Source organism: Haliotis cracherodii, unplaced genomic scaffold (genome assembly GCF_022045235.1).
Source record: "Haliotis cracherodii isolate W230 unplaced genomic scaffold, xgHalCrac1.p SCAF_24, whole genome shotgun sequence".
In the NCBI taxonomy this organism is placed as follows: domain Eukaryota; kingdom Metazoa; phylum Mollusca; class Gastropoda; order Lepetellida; family Haliotidae; genus Haliotis; species Haliotis cracherodii.
The window spans coordinates 4,858,387-4,876,287 of NW_027266280.1; the positions used below are offsets into that span (position 1 = coordinate 4,858,387).

A 17,901-nucleotide genomic window follows, 5' to 3' on the forward strand; every position below is an offset into this window, starting at 1 on the left:
TAAAGAACACTGACTTTGAAATAAGATCAATTTTACTTAAAGTTGCAATCAATTCGCCCAAAGCCCTTTTTACTCTTAGTGCTAGATCAGATATACTTTTACTGAATTTTCCTGATGAATAAAAAGGTAAACCAAGATATTTGTAGCTTGACACTACCTCAACCTTTTCCCCCCTATAATACCAAATATCCTTTTATGAAAGTATTAAGGTAATCAATGTTCTCATGCAAATGATACAAATCAGGGCCAAATCAGGACATATGTTATGGTAATTCAGAATTAACATATAGTTTTTATTAGTTTCAACAGTGAATGCACCATTACTGATCTTCAAGGGTCCATTCACATATTTTAACAGCTATTTTGCCCTATACGAGAAATGGCATATGTTGTGGCGGATAATCTAGACCGGTTATTTTCTTGTATTGACATTCAGACATCTGCTAATAGAAAATGTAATAACTCTTGTACGTCAGACAACATCTCCATGCACACCAATGGGAACTACATGAGTGCCCAACAAATGGAAGACATGACGATCAGGAAACTCAGAGTTGTTGTCAACATACATGTACCAGAGGGCCATTGATTCGATTTGTCTCCTGGTTTCCCAGTGGTTTCAATGCCTCCTGATTGACGGGTGGTTTCAGTGCCTTCCGACTGACGCGTGGTTTCAGTGCCTTCCGACTGACGCGTGGTTTCAGTGCCTTCCATCTGACGCGTGGTTTCAGTGCCTTCCGTCTGACGCGTGGTTTCAGTGCCTTCCATCTGACGCGTGGTTTCAGTGCCTTCCGTCTGACGCGTGGTTTCAATGCCTTCCATCTGACGCGTGGTTTCAGTGCCTTCCATCTGACGCGTGGTTTCAGTGCCTTCCATCTGACGCGTGGTTTCAGTGCCTTCCATCTGACGCGTGGTTTCAGTGCCTTCCGTCTGACGCGTGGTTTCAGTGCCTTCCGACTGACGCGTGGTTTCAGTGCCTTCCGACTGATGGGTGGTTTCAGTGCCTTCCGTCTCACTCGTGGTTTCAGTGCCTCCCGATTGACTGGACGTTGGATACGTTGTCTGCACACATCCTGAAACATTTCAGAGCATTTCAATAAACACTTTTTGTAAAGTTTAGTGTTCAAGGTTGACATTAATCTGTCAAATTATTCTGAAAGAAAGGAGAAGTGAATATTTGAAATGGTCAATTTTGATCAATATCTGAAATGAAAATAGACCTACCTGGGGAGTAGATCCATGATCTCTCATTTCCAGCCACTTCACAAACAAGACAAGAGTTGTCTGGCCTTGGGCTACTCTCTGGGATACATTTAGAGTTGTACATGCAGTACGCGCCCTGTAACAATTTGTTCAAGGTTTTAAGATGTTTACAATATTACTTTTGTTCTGATTTAGATAAACACTTTCTAAATTTCTACTATTGTAAATGATAAGGCCCTGAAAAATAGTAGAAATTTAGAAAGTGTTTATCTAATTCAGAACATATGGGGGCATTATCAAGTTACAGTGGCCCGCTCATTCTGATAACATTTTAATGATAATTCTATCCATTTTAGCTATAAAATCTAATGCATACGATCGTGACTCGTAGACGTGTGTGAGTGAGTTGGATTTTATGCCGCTTTTAACATTATTCCAGTTATATCATGGCGTGTCAGCTTAATGTGGGAGGAAAGCCCCAAGTGATGCGGGTCTCGGACGTTTACCACTTCGGTGAAACCCACGAGCACAGGTATGGTGCTGACAAACCTAGAAACATAATTGGGGTGAACTGGGATTCGAACCCACAATCTTGGGTTTCTGGCGTACCCAAGGGACGCAACTCTGCACAGCAAATCGCGGCGCACTAGACAACTTGGACACCCGTGCCCCTGACTCGTAGACGAAGTGAAAGGAACAATCAAACATTGTCATAAGAGTTGTTACATTTCCTATTACTTAGTTTGTGTTCAGTTTGTAACTTGGACGCATGAATATGTGATATTCAAAGGAAGTTCCTCGATTATTTGTTCTCTTATGATAACACATACACAAATACAAACACACAGACATATCCTTACTTAAGGGTTGACTGTTAGCAATTATTTCAGTTAATCACACAAATGCAACAGTTTTCTGTTAATCCACTGGTTTCAGGTGAGTTACTAAGTGTGAGCGGGATAGGTTGTGCTTGAACATACATGATGTGAGACTTTTTGTGAAAGCATTTAATCTTTATTAATACCTGTAAAGTCCACTGTCTGGTGCTCTCGTTTATCGAAATACAGGTAGAATCATACACCAGCAATACAACCCCATTGCTATAGAGGTTTCCTGTGTTAGAAATAGTTATGTTGTATGCTGTAACTTCATTGCTAGTTTGAACTGCTTGTCGCTTCACACGTGTCGGAAGTTCACAAACTGCTTCGTTGATACCTTCATCTCTTGCTACAGTTGTCAACATGTTTCCGTTTCCACTTGTTCCATCTCCATATACCTGCAACACAAAAGTATCTTGTATTTGATTACAAAACAAGAATGCATCAGTAGTTGTCCTTAAGTACATTATTAAAAGAGTTGACACGCAACGTTGTGGGAATGCCATGGAAGACATAATAGTCACAAGCTTCTCATGATCGTCAGATGAGCCGACAGAATTTAATTAGAGGCGAGCTTCGGTATCTTGGCTGATGACTTCTCATGGTGCCGTAGTCCCCAGTATGGTGGCCTACCTTTGGTTGCTGGTGATATACAGCACACTTTTATATTGTATTGTTATGAATAGCCAAGTTTTAAGGTCATTTACTAGCTTTAGACCTACATCTGTGATAATCTAGTTCTTTAACTCTCCTTTGTCGACAGGTTTTTATTCTAAATGTATGTATTGTATAATTTGATATAATCATTATATGGCTGCAATATTGCCAATGTGACTTTAAATATTAACTCACTCACTCATGGTGCCGTAATGGACCAGGCTGTGGCACATGTTTTCAGTCACTTGTTTGCCAAACGATATATATTTTCTTGATGACTTGAGTGAAACAGTTTAAGTCACATCTGCAGTATTTCAACCATATCGTGACTAGTACAAGTTAAACATTAATGATACATACAAAACATAGTAAGGTTAAGAATTTATGGATGAACAACTTCTTTATTACAATTAAGAGCGACGTTTCGATGTAGGTTCTAACACCGTTATCAAGCTTGTAATTGTAATTATAATTGTAATAAAGAAGTTGTTCATCCATAAATTCTTATGCTTACTTAGTACTCCAACTTCTAAATGCCTATCAAAGAAGTCATACAAAACTTGTCAATCAGATATTTGTATTTAAAACTACCGCGTTTCAAACAGTTGTGACTGTAGATCGCCAGCAGCCAAAGTTACATCACCATACAGGGACCATGGACACTTGTAGTACGTAAGCTACCTGCATGGTACCCCAGCAGGATTTACATCATCCTTTTGATCACTGGCGAAGTTAACAAGTTCATCCAGCAATTAAAATGATCCGCATACTACACTTAATGGAGTGGCATTCATACCGGTTGGTTGATTGGTAGTTGTTTAACACCGTACTCAGCAATATTCCAGCTATATGACGGCGGTCTGTAAATAATTGAGTCTGGACCAGACAATCCCGTGATTTACATCATGAGCATGGATCCACGCAATTGGGATACGATGACCAACTGAGTTCAACGTAAGATCACATTGGCAATATACATGGCAATGCAATAATCAGCTTCACCTTACCATATATTTCTCAATCCGACACGAAGCATTGGGTGAACCAGTGAACACCTCTCCGTACACTGCTAGCTCTTCACAGCTACTGGTGGCAAGGTCGCAGTGTCCTCCGTCTTCCACAGTGTACAGATCTGGGGGCTGGTTCAGGTCCACCGAACAGTCAGCTCCACCATAACCAATGTCACAAACACATGTACCTAAATTTAAAAAAATGCATATCCTGGTGAAAGTATGTGTCGTGAAATATATTTGAACTGATTGTTTAAATTGATTTGGTCAAAACAAAATATGTCTTACCTGTATACATTCATTTTGTTATCCCTATTTATAACGCAGCTAACAGATTAGGTATGATGGAGAGCATTGCCTAGTTTCTTGATGCAAGTCACCAAGCTTGGAAACAAAACATTTATTATCTCAACAAGCAGTAACGTGGTGGAGACCCTTTTACCATGGTCCCCATTGGACAGAGCGTTCAGGGAGTTAAACTATATACCATTGGTACAGGTGCCCTGTCCACTGCACTCATTTGCACAAGAGTGTTCCATCACCATCATTGAAACAGGAGGTGACATCGGGGCTTCAGGATCAGGTTTACTTAGAGTCGGGTTGACAGCTACTTCATGGAAACACGAGTCCCGGACACTGCTCAAGGACATGTTAGAAAAAACTGTTGTCTTGCTTCCCTGAAAAGAAGTTTCATTGTCAGACAAAAGACATTGTTGTAGGTTTACATGGTACTACTATGATATTGCAGTTTGGTGTGAAACATTGTTTTGCACAAATCTGTGCTTGTAAACAAATACAAGTGGTACCTTTATCAGAGGAAAAAATATCAAGTGGTATAGATGGATTACAAAATGTTTATTTCAAGACTGTTATGGAAAGGTTTTTAGATGGTTGTGTTGATCACTTCAATTGTTTAATAACTATCAGTCCCACAATAACTTATTTGTCAAGAAACTTACAAACAAATGACAGGTTATTTGATTATAAGTCACTAATTTACGTGTAATCCTAATCACTTGAGTCTGCTGATTTCATTAACAGTGTTAGGAGATAGGTAGAACAGGGAATAAAGAGGATCTGCAGGACACTAGCATTTATGGGGATACTGAATTGGCCTTGGGGACATATTTGAGTTTGTATACTAACATTACATTAGTCTCAGGCATGGATGTTTGAAGAGATGGTTGGGAGATTTGATTGTGAGGATATTACTCGTATAGGTGTAACAACAATTACTACTGTCCATGGCCAAATGGTAAGAAAAGGTAAAACTGTTAACCACTAACATGGATGGAATGTTACGCTACTAATATATCAATAGGTGTGAGGTGAAATGGGGTTTAACGTTGCGTCCAAGATTATTGCACTTATATAGCGATGTGCATGTACGTGTGTGTGTTTGTGTGGCTGCTTGTACTAGTCTGGACTGATGCTGATTTATAGTGCTAGCACACTGAGATACCATGCCGCAGTTTAAAATGAATACCCCACTCAGACACAGTATACTGACTCCGAGGCAACCAGTCCTTGTTTTATCCCCTTTTATCCCCAGCGCCAGACAGGGTAACAATAAGTACCATCTTTTAACGTCTTTTGGTATGACATGGCCGGGAATTGAACCCCGGACCTTCTACCACAAGACCACGGAGGCAGTCTAATATATCAATAGTCAGAGACGTGGAAACTCAACCTTATTCATTGAAAAATATATCGAAGGATGAGGATATAGTAAACTATCTATTTTGCCTTTTCTCATCGACATTGTATTTGTGTGTCTTTGCTGATAAAAAAACATGATGTTCACAAAGTCATATTCCAGTCATTTGTATCTAATATACATGATTAATATACCCTTTTATCCACATTATGTGTAATCCCAAAGAGATATTAAAGTAAATTGGCTCAAGTCAAACTTGTGTAAACAAGTACAGGGAAACATATCAATGACATATATACAATATTTTGAAAACTATATTTTTTCCGTTTCTTTATTGAGTGACGCTGGGTAGTGAAAGTAATTAGGCAAAATGGATTGAGACTTACTGCTTCTCAAAGTGACTGCCTCATGATCAGATTCACCTAAAGTTGTTTTTGGCATGAATGTAGGCATATAAAGTATAGTATATACTTGGTATCTTGTATTCATATAATCAATCACCCCTGCAATGTTAACAAGAAAGGTGTAAGCCCTACACCAGAGCTCCAGATAAGCTTTTGGTGTTGTGGGTATTTTACCCATGCATTTTAAAATCATTGGGTATCAGTAATTCTATTTGGGTATTCAAATTTCTGTTACCCACTAGTTTTTACACATGTGGGTATTTAAGTTAAATATTTAAAAACACTATTCATCTACATGATCTAGTACCTGCAAACTGGTGTCGTGTGGGTTCGAAAGCTTTATAGGATGATACCACGATACTTCCACAAGAAAGTGTGATGGCAAATGGCAAGTTTGGCAAGGTTGACAGAATGCCCATTTATAATTTCAAAATAAGTTGCTGATTTGCTAATCGAATACGCAGGGTTACTTCACAATATTTTGATGATACTCACAAGTTATATTTTTGTAGCGTATCTGTAATGTTCGTTGCGTATTTGATATGCTTGGATTTTATTTTCCTGCATATTTCTGCATTTCTCATGCGTATTTTACGCAGATACGAAGCTTATCTGGAGCTCTGGCCACACTGAATAACAGAAGCAGCCTACATCAAATTGTGGTGTTTATATATGGTTTCCTATGGTATCTAACACATCGAGGTCGGTGAATAACACACAAGATGACAAGCCAAATCCTGAGCATACATCCAAGCATTGTTCCGATGTATCTAAGCCAAGAATGCAATATTGGGTATCCTACTCTGATATTAAAAGAGTAAATTTGTTCCAGACTGTGCAAAAGATTTTCACCTAGTAACATCAGATGTTAAGAAGTACTTCCAGAGATGTACTGGAACATGTGTTTGAAGATTATAGTGGAATCAGGCACACATACCTAGAACATATACTGGATTAAAGGTTTCTGCGAGAAGAATTTGGTTTTGTCGGGATATATGACGTTCGATGTGCCATGGGTTGGTCCATATATTCACTCAATACCAATTATTGATACCTCATTGGAGAGGTACTATAACCAGGGTATTTTGGAAAAAGGGTTTTTAATATTTACTTAAAATGTAGTTTACTAAATTGAGCTTTTGGGTAAAATATGGATGCATATGAGAGAAGTGACCGTACAGGGTGAGGGCATAACCCCCAGGGCAAATGATTATTGATTTTGATTCTCTTAAGTGATAGAGATAACTTTTCATTAGTCTGAGGAAATTAGTAGAATACGGTCTTGTAGTATTAAGGGTCAGAAGGGAAATGAATGGATGGAACACAAGTTGGTAAGTCCTGTTGGATCAAATATTTCTGCATGCTACTACGTGACTGGAATGTCTAAATAACAAGCTTCATTTGAATCACAATCTTTTCGGCGCCTTCCAGTCTGACAGAGTATTGGGTTTACATCTAGGGTTGTTTTGAGTTGTGGGTATGTTCGGTTGATCGATGATTTGACCATTAATTTAGGAAATTAGTTGAGTGTTTGGTTAGAAGAACTTGATGGAAAGACTGATTGAAATGGGAATTGGGGTTCATAGAGGAATGACCATTATGACTCATTTCTCATGATGTCAAAGGTGATTTTGGAGGGAGGGGCTAAAATTATCATCGATAGTATTTTGTTAGTTGTCCGAGAGTGGTGCGGGGAGTCGGGAGCATACAGCTGAACAGAAAGGTTCACTGTGGTTTTGGGATCCCGAGTCAGAAATGAGATAGAGTTAAACGTTCATCAGAAAAACCATCAGGCCTTTCAAAGCATCATTTAGGTATGTGTTGTACTTATGAAATTCAGACAACAACAAGAACTTATCTGAGGACCATGTGTGCATATTTATGATTAATTCTATCATAAATAAAAAGGACTGGAGCAAACCATCTGACTTGTGATTATGAGAGAGCTACATCATCCCTAGAACCAAGGAGTAGTTGATAGGTACAAGTGACCATAGGTAGAAGGGTAAAGTACCCGGAACCTAAGGTTACAGTACTTATATATGGCTTCCAGTGGTGTATCACACTTGAAGATCAGTGGATCACTAGTGAGATGACAACCCAAAACGTAACCATACGTGATATAAGGCAAAACTGGGCGAAAACGCGATATAGGGTACCATATTTTGAAAGGCTGTAACAATAAGTTCATCCCAACTTTTTCCTTGTTAACATTCAAAATCATGTTAAGTATGTTTATGGGCTTTATGGGGGGGTGTGGGGGTGGGGTGGGGTGGGGTGGGGGGTGGTAGGGGTGGGGGGGTGCTCCAGGGTCATACCTAACCCACTGCCTAATGAAGCCAATATTGAATTTCATTTATCGCATATATGATGACACTTCACATGACATATTAGAAGAAACTTATATCAACAAAATTATCCCTCAAGGTCCAATTCCTGGTTCTCAGATACGCTCTAAATGAGAATTGTCACCTTTGATTGGTGATTATTCCTACAATTTATTTTGTACAACTCACAACATAGCCTTTAATGTGTCACAAGCTTAAATGGGTTCATATACGCAAAGGTAATGACAGCATGACATACTGAAAATTAGATTCATACCCCTTGCACAAATTGAGGTTTCATCACTAGAAGCTTCATTGGTTTCCGATGAGAAGATGTTAACAATGGACAATGCATGAATATTTTTGTATTTCCTGCAAGCAGTCTTATTTGTTTTCTGTTCAAAGAAGATCTGAAAGTACATAAGCTTTGCTAATTGTAACACATAACCTCTATGAAGTAGTCATATATACCGTAAAAGTTCTTGTAGACATATTTGATTATTAAAATGATTTCTCAAACATCTATCATGGTGGCCAATAAGGATATTTCAAAATATTTCTCCTGTGAAATATTGGTTTGTTCAGATCGTTTGAAGAAGTCTGTTTACATTCAGTGCTCACAGACAAAGAGATTGACTGATGAATCTTTGGGAGACGGATGGAGACATATTCATTCACTTCAACAGTGTCATGATTTTGTTATATATATTAGTTAACCATTGTACAGGGCAGGACATACTGATACTGACATACACATATATTATGATATCGGCCTCTCAAAAGTTAAATGAGTCAATCATGCGTCACTTCCTGTACCTGTAATGTCACATCTCGGAAATGTAAAAAGATCATGTGTCTAAAATGTCAGTAGAAACTGAGTGAAGAATTGGCATTTGGTCTTACCAATATGTCCCTGACACACTCCTCCTTGCTGCCGTTGACATTTACACCCGGTACAGTTTGACAGATATTTACTGTATCAGATTTTCCAAACAGCTGGTTGCAGAATTTCCTGGCCTCTTCTTCATTTAAAACTGGTAGCGCTTGCTGAAAGTAGAGATAAGCTAATATATTGTATTTAAAGTATATTTTGAAATGTTTTCAACATGCATTGAAAATATATTTCTTAATATGTCAGAAAATCAGATCATAGTCACGTTATTTTAATTGCGCTCACTGTGTGGCATTTCTTTTCCATCTGCAAACCCTGTAGAGTGCAGTCAAGAAAGAGAACTTTTCGTTAACAATTGACAGATTCTTATAAACATTTAGCCCAAATTCAACAAAAAAGAAGTGAGAGTATTTTGTTTATTACTGGGGGAAAATTTCAGCTTTTACACAGCATTCTTTCAATAATATATTCTGGAACAGGTACACCAGTGACTTGTCAACATTATCAACAATCCATGCCATTGGCAATTAAACATATTCTTGTGAATATACATACATACATACATACATACATACATACATACATACATACATACATACATACATACATACATACATACATACATACATACATATAATATTGCTGGGTATGTGTTGTTTTTACTTATTGAGTATATTTTCACGGGATAAATGAATTTTCTTTCTTGAAAGATTACCCTTTTCGTCCTTGATGTTGCTGAGCCCATCAGTGCCATTCTTTTCCTCCGTCTGGAGATTGTACAACGAACATCTGGTTTGACCACAGAAGAGGGTCTGACGGGTCCACATCCTTGTGTTCCAGACATAGCGGAACAGGTGAGACGTTCCTTGTTCCCCGTTTTTTCACATGTGCAATATTGCTGAACAGCGGTATATTTGTCCACAAGTCGTTTTATGTTGTCCTCACTAAATAGATCGTCTACAACTGGCACCCTTTTTTAAGAACAAAATATAAACTCAAAACAAAGAAGTTTCTTTATAGATGATTAGTTATCATTCGGAAATGAATCCTTATGCAGAATTCTGATCCTCTTCCCCCATGCAAGTAGCATCATACTACATATATATACTTAACCACAAAAGAAACATTACCATGGGTAGATTATATGAGAAACCTTATTTGTCCAAACACTGTAAACATACTTTGAGACATATTAAAAAGATGAAACTTGGCAAAACTGATCATCAAGGTTGAAATTAAAGTGTCAAATGTTCTTAAAGTGAAGTAAAGTCTCTGCTAAAATGGCATCACTAGTCACTATCTCATGTGCATTGATGAGTGCCAGGCACTTGAGCTCACACTCTCAGGAACGCCTGATGCAGTTCAGCTGCAGTTGTCGGCCTTGGTCGGATGTCATTCACCCATCTATTTGAATCTCATCCCACAGGTGTTCAATGGGATTTAAATTGGGACTTGGCGACGTGCCAAATGGGGTATGACGTGTGGTTTCAAGACTTGATCAATGTACCCAGCTGTTGTGACACCATTGCCTCTCTGTGGACCGATGTTCTGGAAGACCACAGGGCAGAACTTCTGTGCAAGATCAATTCCACCCCACACCATGATGCTCGGACCACCGCACAACAACACGAGCATCCGAATAACGTTCCCAACAGCATCGCCAGACTCACTCTTTGCCATCTGCTGTAGAGATACAGTAATGTCTCTCGTCAGCTGGTGGCGCCTATGCTGGTGCTGTGTTGCCCACTGAAGACGGTCCTGGCGATGACGTGGTGTCAGAATGTGTCCTCGGAGTGGCCTGTGAAAGTGTCCGCACTTATGTGTCGTTGATGTGTCCCCATGGTCTATCAAGCAGTTTCCGCAGCAGTAACAAAGCGATCGTGAAGATGCTGTTGCACAGTCTTAGTCTTCCACTACGTGGTCGGTCATCTGTAGTGTTGGTGGTTTGGTACCATTGCTGGAGCCTGTATATGGTCCTTACGTGGACTTGAAATGCATTGGCTACTTGACGGGCCATTTGTCCAGCTTGCAATCTTCCAAGGGCTTGGTGTCTCTGATTTCTTGTCAATCTTAGCATGTGGTAGCAATTCAATAATGAATGAATGTTATCCAATCTGGGTTGATTTTTATAGGGCAAGAAATGGGGGAACGCATGTGCTATCAATTTGCATGGAACTCACGTGCATCATGTTACCTTGGCCGTTGCCGTGATGCGTTTTGGCGATCGGTTTTATTGTCATGCGCTTTGTCTTTTTATCATCAAATTTAATTTTTCCGGACAAGGTAATGTTAAATTTTAGAAACTTTGACAAAAATTACCCAGATATTTAAATGACAACTTTTCATGCAATGTTAATGGGGTGACGCTTCTTTTGCAGTTCATTATATATATTCTGTAATAACTATGCTCTGGAGTAGATGCACAAGATTATAGTGACACGGCACTGTAGCTCACCTGGACATGTAGTCAACAGTTTAAACAAACAAGCGTATAGTTGACAAAGTCATCTATATCCCCCGCCCATTTTAACATGTTAATTCTAAAATAAACATTTCTAAAACACCTTAACATTAAATGGCACTAGTTCAGTATGCGCTTTATATATAGACATGCAATGTTTGGCAAGGAAATATTTAACAGTTTATTTGTTATACTCCTTAAGTAAACCAATCCTATATCAAAACTTAAATCCAACTTGTCATGGAAACATAAACAATAAAAATTTCTAAAAGTGCTATATATTAAAAGGCACCAGTTCTGTATGTGCCCTGTAGACATGCAAAGTTTTTGTAAGAAAGTATTTAACGGTTTTTGAGTTACGCTCTGGAAATGAACACCACCCCTGTAGAACCTAAGTCCAACTTATTGCCATGGAAACGTGAAAAATAAAAATGTCTAAAATTCCTAAATAGCAAGAGCCACCAGTCCAGTATGTGTCTTGTAAACATGAAAAGTTTTGTTGGAAAGTATTGAATGGGTTTTGAGTTATGCTCCGGAAACAAACTCTACCCTATAGAACCTAAGTCCAACATATTGCCATGGAAACCTAAAAAATAAAAATTTATATAATTCCTAATAGACATGCAAAGTTTTGTAGAGAAATATTTAACGGTTTCTGAGTTATGCTCCGGAAACGATTTTGGGACGCACACACGCACACACGCACGCACACACACACACGCACACACACACGGACGGAACCCATTTCTATATCCCCCCCACCAACTTCGTTAGGGCGGAGGATAATGAGTATTTGAATACCATGTTGATTCTCAAAAACTCAAACGACCTTCTTGCAATCACAGAAAAGGACCAAGTTCCAATCTGTCAAGACATTCGATTGTTCAACTTTGAACTCCACTATGGCGCGGTGGCGCGGTTGGATTTACTGAGGCACAATAGTCTGGAGGTCAGTGATTTCTTTTGGTAAGTCAAGTATTCTGTTGTAGCTGCGAATGGACGCTCCATTTCGGTGACCCGACATATACATGATCTGTCTGACTTCGAACCCTGCACCATTCATTGCCTAAATCAATGTCGCTCTCTGTGAGTTTTCCCTAATTATTTTTAATGTTATTTTTAGACATTGAGGAATTGCCCTAAAGTAGTTCTGTATGTCTCCGCGCGATTAACAACGTAATCACGTGACAAACTGACGTTCATCGGGAAATGAACGACAGTCAGCCTGGTAGCATTCACATAGGCGAGGTCACCCGCTGCTGTCAATATAGTAAAATTACAGTAACTGAATACGTTTTGAAGGTATGGAATGAGCACCATCAGAGGCAAGGCAAAAGTCCAGAACATCATTATTGCACAGACTGTAAAGATTTGGACATCTGGAATTGTACTTCATATGGAGTGGACACTGTTTTAGGTGACTTGATAATGGGCAGCCAAAAATTTATGTCAACAACAGTGAAATTTGATCACACAAATACATACATTTGAAAATATTCAAAATTTTGTAAGGAGTGAAAAGCAGCAGGGGAGCATCGACTTGATGTAAATGCAAAATATCCTGAAGAAACAAAATATAATGCTGCAAAACACAATTTCTATGAAGTTCAAGAAACAAATAAACCCTTCTCCACAAAAACATGTTGGAAGTACAAGTTGACAAAACCACTTACTACTGAATTCATTAGGGTCAGAGAAAGAATAAAACATTACAAGTCACATTTTGACTCGTAATAATATCTACTTGGAATATTTGTTAAGAAACATAAATAGTATTAGTTTGTGATATGTGACTATGGTCACTACCAGTTCAAACCCAAGATGTTGCTTGGACATACATGTAGTAGATTGAATGCAAAATATTAAGATTCAAAAAGTTCAGTTCATTACCACATTGATTAACATACAAAGAAATAATGATGGTCACTTCAATATACAACACCTATTCCGTCACAACCCACATAAGATGATGGTCAGTGTATGGAACTGGAAAGACTCCTGTTGAGATGGTCTCATTACAGAAGATCAAGTCTAGTGTACCCCCAATGTTGTGGGTTGGTTTGCTGATATACTGGGCGAATGTAAACTACTCCATGAGGTTGGATAGTGCATTGTTGTCACGGACAGACTGGTCCATATTGAAATCCCCAGAGATAACAATCCTATACTTTGGCATTTAAAAGAAGAATTCATAAATTTCTAAAAGTTAAACTTGTTGCCATGGAAAAAAAAAAATTCCAAAAGTTTTAAATAGCAAAAGGCACCAGTTGAGCATGTACCTGACAGACCTGCAAAGTTTCATGAACAAACCATTGAACGGTTTATGAGTAATGCTCCAAAAACAAACCCTACAGTCACAGAACCTAAGTCCATCTTGTTGCCATGGAAACGTAAAAAATATACATTTCTAAGATTTCTAAATAGCAAAAGGCACCAGTTCAGCATGTACCTGACAAACCTGCAAAGTTTCATGATCAAATTTTGAACGGTTTATGAGTTATGCTCCAGAAACGAACCCTACCCTCACAGAACCTACGTCCATCTTGTTGCAATGCCAACTTTGTTGGGTGGGGGATAATAATCTAGACACAGAAATTAAATGTACTGCTCCTAATGCTTTGTTTGACCTCATCAAGAACTTAAAAGCATCCAGGCTGATTGGTCGAGTTGAAAGTTCACATGCCGTACCTCAAATTGACAGAGATAGGTTTCATAAATTATACTGAAAGATCCGATTTGATTAGACGGATATATATTAATCTCTGAAAAGTTTAATTAGGAAGTTATATTACAGAAGACAAAGAGAAATGCGTAAATGCATTAAGAGACATCATCATTTGTGATTTTCTCTGCCATTTCAGAAGTCCTATTTTGTAGATGGCATTAAGTGACATTTACGTGTTCTAATAAAACTTCAACTACAAATGTCTATATTTTATACTCGACAACAATTCATTTTGCTCAATCTGATACCAGTGCGGCTGGAATAAGTATATACCTGGAAAAGGGTTATCCATCCCGAGATAATGAATTACCATTTATTTCAACTGTAATTTAAATGATCATTGTGACAAGAATAGTGTTCCATTGTAAAGATATGACCGTTCAACTCACAGACTGCATGCACGTGCAACATTCCTCTCATACATACTTCAAAAAGCAGAATGTTCAGGCATCAGATTTGGTCATTTAAATCCGCTGTCTTGCAATGTTTTACCATTCCCTGTGTACAATGAATCCCGACCTAAAACGACAACCTCTGTCAACAGGTACTACTTCGGTGAAACCCACGAGCACGGGTATGGTGCTGACAAACCTAGAAACATAATCGAGACAAACTGGAATTCGAACCAATAATCATAGGTTTCTGACGTGCCCAAGGAATGCAACACCTAGATGACTGGGCCAACTGTGTCCCCTAGCTGACAATGAGAGTGGTTACTTATTGTCAGAGGATTGTCAAAGATCACATTTGTTTCTCCGAGCTCATTTTGTCAGTACTGTGATTCCAGTACTTGTTTCATAAGTCATTGAAATATGTCTGGGGTAGCCCTACCTTTTCCAGGTGTGTATAATTATAAAATGATCCTTCACACTGTGAACAGTTTCATTATTGAATGTGTCATTTAAACAGCCATTAGCTGACATGTTAGTTAAAGATCAAGCATACACATACCTCCAAGATTCAACAAGTTCATCAACTGATGTAGTTGTTTCTCCACCTTTCTTGATCATGACATTATTTGTGGATGATGACAATCTTCCACACATTCCAAGAGTTTTGTCTACATCCCGTACAGAGGGATATATTTTCACATTGAGAAGTTTATTCGATGTGTCGAGGGTCAGTTCCAAACGTGCCCCAGTTGGTAGGTGAATCTGAAAACAAATCAACTTATTACATTCTGCCGTATACAATGAGCGATCTTTTTGTTCCAAAGGGCAATAACTCTCCTTTTGAAATGATATTAGCGACGGTCCAAACTGTCGCTTCCGGTCTAGTTCCCGGATCAATGCACGCTGCGACAACTACTGACATGTAGCAACGGAGCCAAGCTAAAGAGTTATCCTGTTGCACCTTCGTTCAAAAACGGTCATTTACAACTGAATACTTTTAACTAGCACATATTTTGTAGTGATTATTAGTTTATAATATCAACATTTGTTGAGTCTTCAACTACAAGACGAATTGTCACTATGGAATATAGCGGGAAAAACTCATGAAAAATGGTATATTGCCACGGTATTTTCTACGTCTGAAAACAGTGAGGCATTAGTCAGTCTGGGCTAACATATTGCAACGATGAAATAATGCAAACTCATTTTATTTATCAGTCTTTGTGTTATTTCCCACAACAATTCAAGCATTCAAATCACAACAAATACTACCATGGACTTCAATTTAATAAAATTAGTGATACGCCAACATTTGCAGCACACAGGCATCTTTGACAGGCCTTTACCAATGATCTATATAGTAAGTATACATCCGTGCCTTTACAAATATTTTCAGAAGAAATAACGTTCAAAATAATAAAACAACTGATTTTAAATGTTACTTTTTATATCAAAATTAAAGTTGCATCTGAATATTTAAATATATATTATTTTTTTAGAAATAGGCCAAATGAACATCTACCATGCATCTATTAAGCACTCAGTTACGGAGTTGCAATATACATACCAGTCATCATACTTGAAATAAGAGATTTACCCATATTATTCTGCCCCTTATAACATGTGTCCACGGACCTATATAACCTTGTACAAGTCCGTGATGTGTCCCACCATTAAGTGCTCTGAGTCATCACAGGTGTTAATTCATTGATCTCATAAATCATTTCTTACATAATTCTGATACTCATGCTCTTAAAATGGTAGTAAATTACAGTGATTTGTCCCAACAAACAACATCTCATACTGACTACCCCACAAAATGTGTATGATGCATAAATAGATCTAAATGATAGTTTTATCTTCTTGTTTTAGTAAAATTATATTTATTTTAATGTTGACAAATTATTTCCAACACAAACCCACACACTATCCTGCTGTATCTAAGTATCCTGATTTTCATTCAACAGTACTTCAAGACACCTGCAGTATTAAGTATATTTTGTAGATATTATTATCATCTAGCAAATATGAATTTAGAAAGTTCATCATCAAATCTTCTGATGGTTAAATAAATGCAAATTGAACCCCACAGTCATTCCATTTAGATAAATGGATTTATTTATGTTATTTGCTTTTGCATGTTACAGATTATACTTACATATGTTACAGTCAGTGTCTATAATCAGGCCCAATATGTATTTTGACTGAAAATTTCACTCAGGCAAGGTATATTTTTTCTTAAATTTTCATTCATTTAGCATTGCCTTAAAAATAGGGCCGGATGTTAGACAGACTGGCTGAAATGAATTAGACTGCATAATTTAATCTCCTCAATTTAATTTGGATCTATTTTGATCTTATCAAGATCGAAGTAACTTAAGTAAGAAATTAAAAATGTGTTCACAATGAATTGATTGATTCTCTAAACCTGAAAGAATACCAGAGTCCCTTTTTATGTTACTTATCTTTATTAGCATAATCTTCAGTTCAGAAACAGATGACTGCTAAAAAGTCATGCATGTGTAATCAAATACTAATACACATGCACAAGTGTGCCAAGATATTAAATAAAATAATAAGAGTCATTGTGCAATGCAGATATCTTTGGAATTTGAAACATCAGTTTAGAACAAGGAAACATAAAAAGCAAGGCCTAATGAAGTTAAGAATCAGCTTTATCTGTGTCACAATCATATGATTATTGTCAATGCAAACTGAATGTGGACACTGCATTGTTAATACAATCAACATTATAGAGATTGACAATAAGTATGAATATATTGTTTTATTTTATAAAAATTGTAGTTAGTACAAATATTCTTGAATGTGTATTTTAACTTATATATAGCGTCCTCTGTGTCTGAATTGTTTGTTTTTCTACTTTGTAAAATTCAAAAAAGGCCAAAATAATATATATCTTTCATTAATCATATTGAAATATAATCATGGTAGTATTTGGCAACAAACAGCCACCATTCATATACATAAAATCCTTTTATACCACATGCACCAATTAACCCTTAAATATCAAAACAGATTTCAGTGATTTCCATTTATTTTATTTTGAACATTGTATCATGATATCTAGTTGATGACATAATTTTACAGTGCCTGTTTCTCTTACAATTTCTTGAGAACATTTCTCATTGCTCTCAGTTATGTATCTGACAAATACTTACATGCGTTGCTGTCAATATTCACAACATTGGGGCTACGGGCAACTTTATGTTGCATAAGACCTTCACATTTCGCATACCGCTGTACAAACTGAAATGCATGCATATGATGTAGCCTG

At 37.6% G+C, this 17,901-nt stretch overlaps 1 protein-coding gene across 1 annotated transcript in view; it reads right to left on the reverse strand.

Moving 5' to 3' along the window:
* Positions 1-292: 292 nt before the first annotated feature.
* LOC139472180 (uncharacterized) overlaps positions 293-17,901 on the reverse strand; it is a 71,969-nt gene continuing 54,360 nt past the window's right edge. Inside the window, exons 12-20 of the mRNA XM_071254556.1 lie at positions 15,166-15,368; positions 9,744-9,999; positions 9,040-9,183; positions 4,236-4,425; positions 3,746-3,936; positions 2,228-2,479; positions 1,225-1,339; positions 1,032-1,073; positions 293-842 (exon numbers count right to left, since the gene is read on the reverse strand). Coding sequence (XP_071110657.1) covers positions 505-842; positions 1,032-1,073; positions 1,225-1,339; positions 2,228-2,479; positions 3,746-3,936; positions 4,236-4,425; positions 9,040-9,183; positions 9,744-9,999; positions 15,166-15,368 — 1,731 coding nt within the window. The 3' untranslated portion in view covers positions 293-504. The remainder of the gene's footprint in view (positions 843-1,031; positions 1,074-1,224; positions 1,340-2,227; positions 2,480-3,745; positions 3,937-4,235; positions 4,426-9,039; positions 9,184-9,743; positions 10,000-15,165; positions 15,369-17,901) is intronic.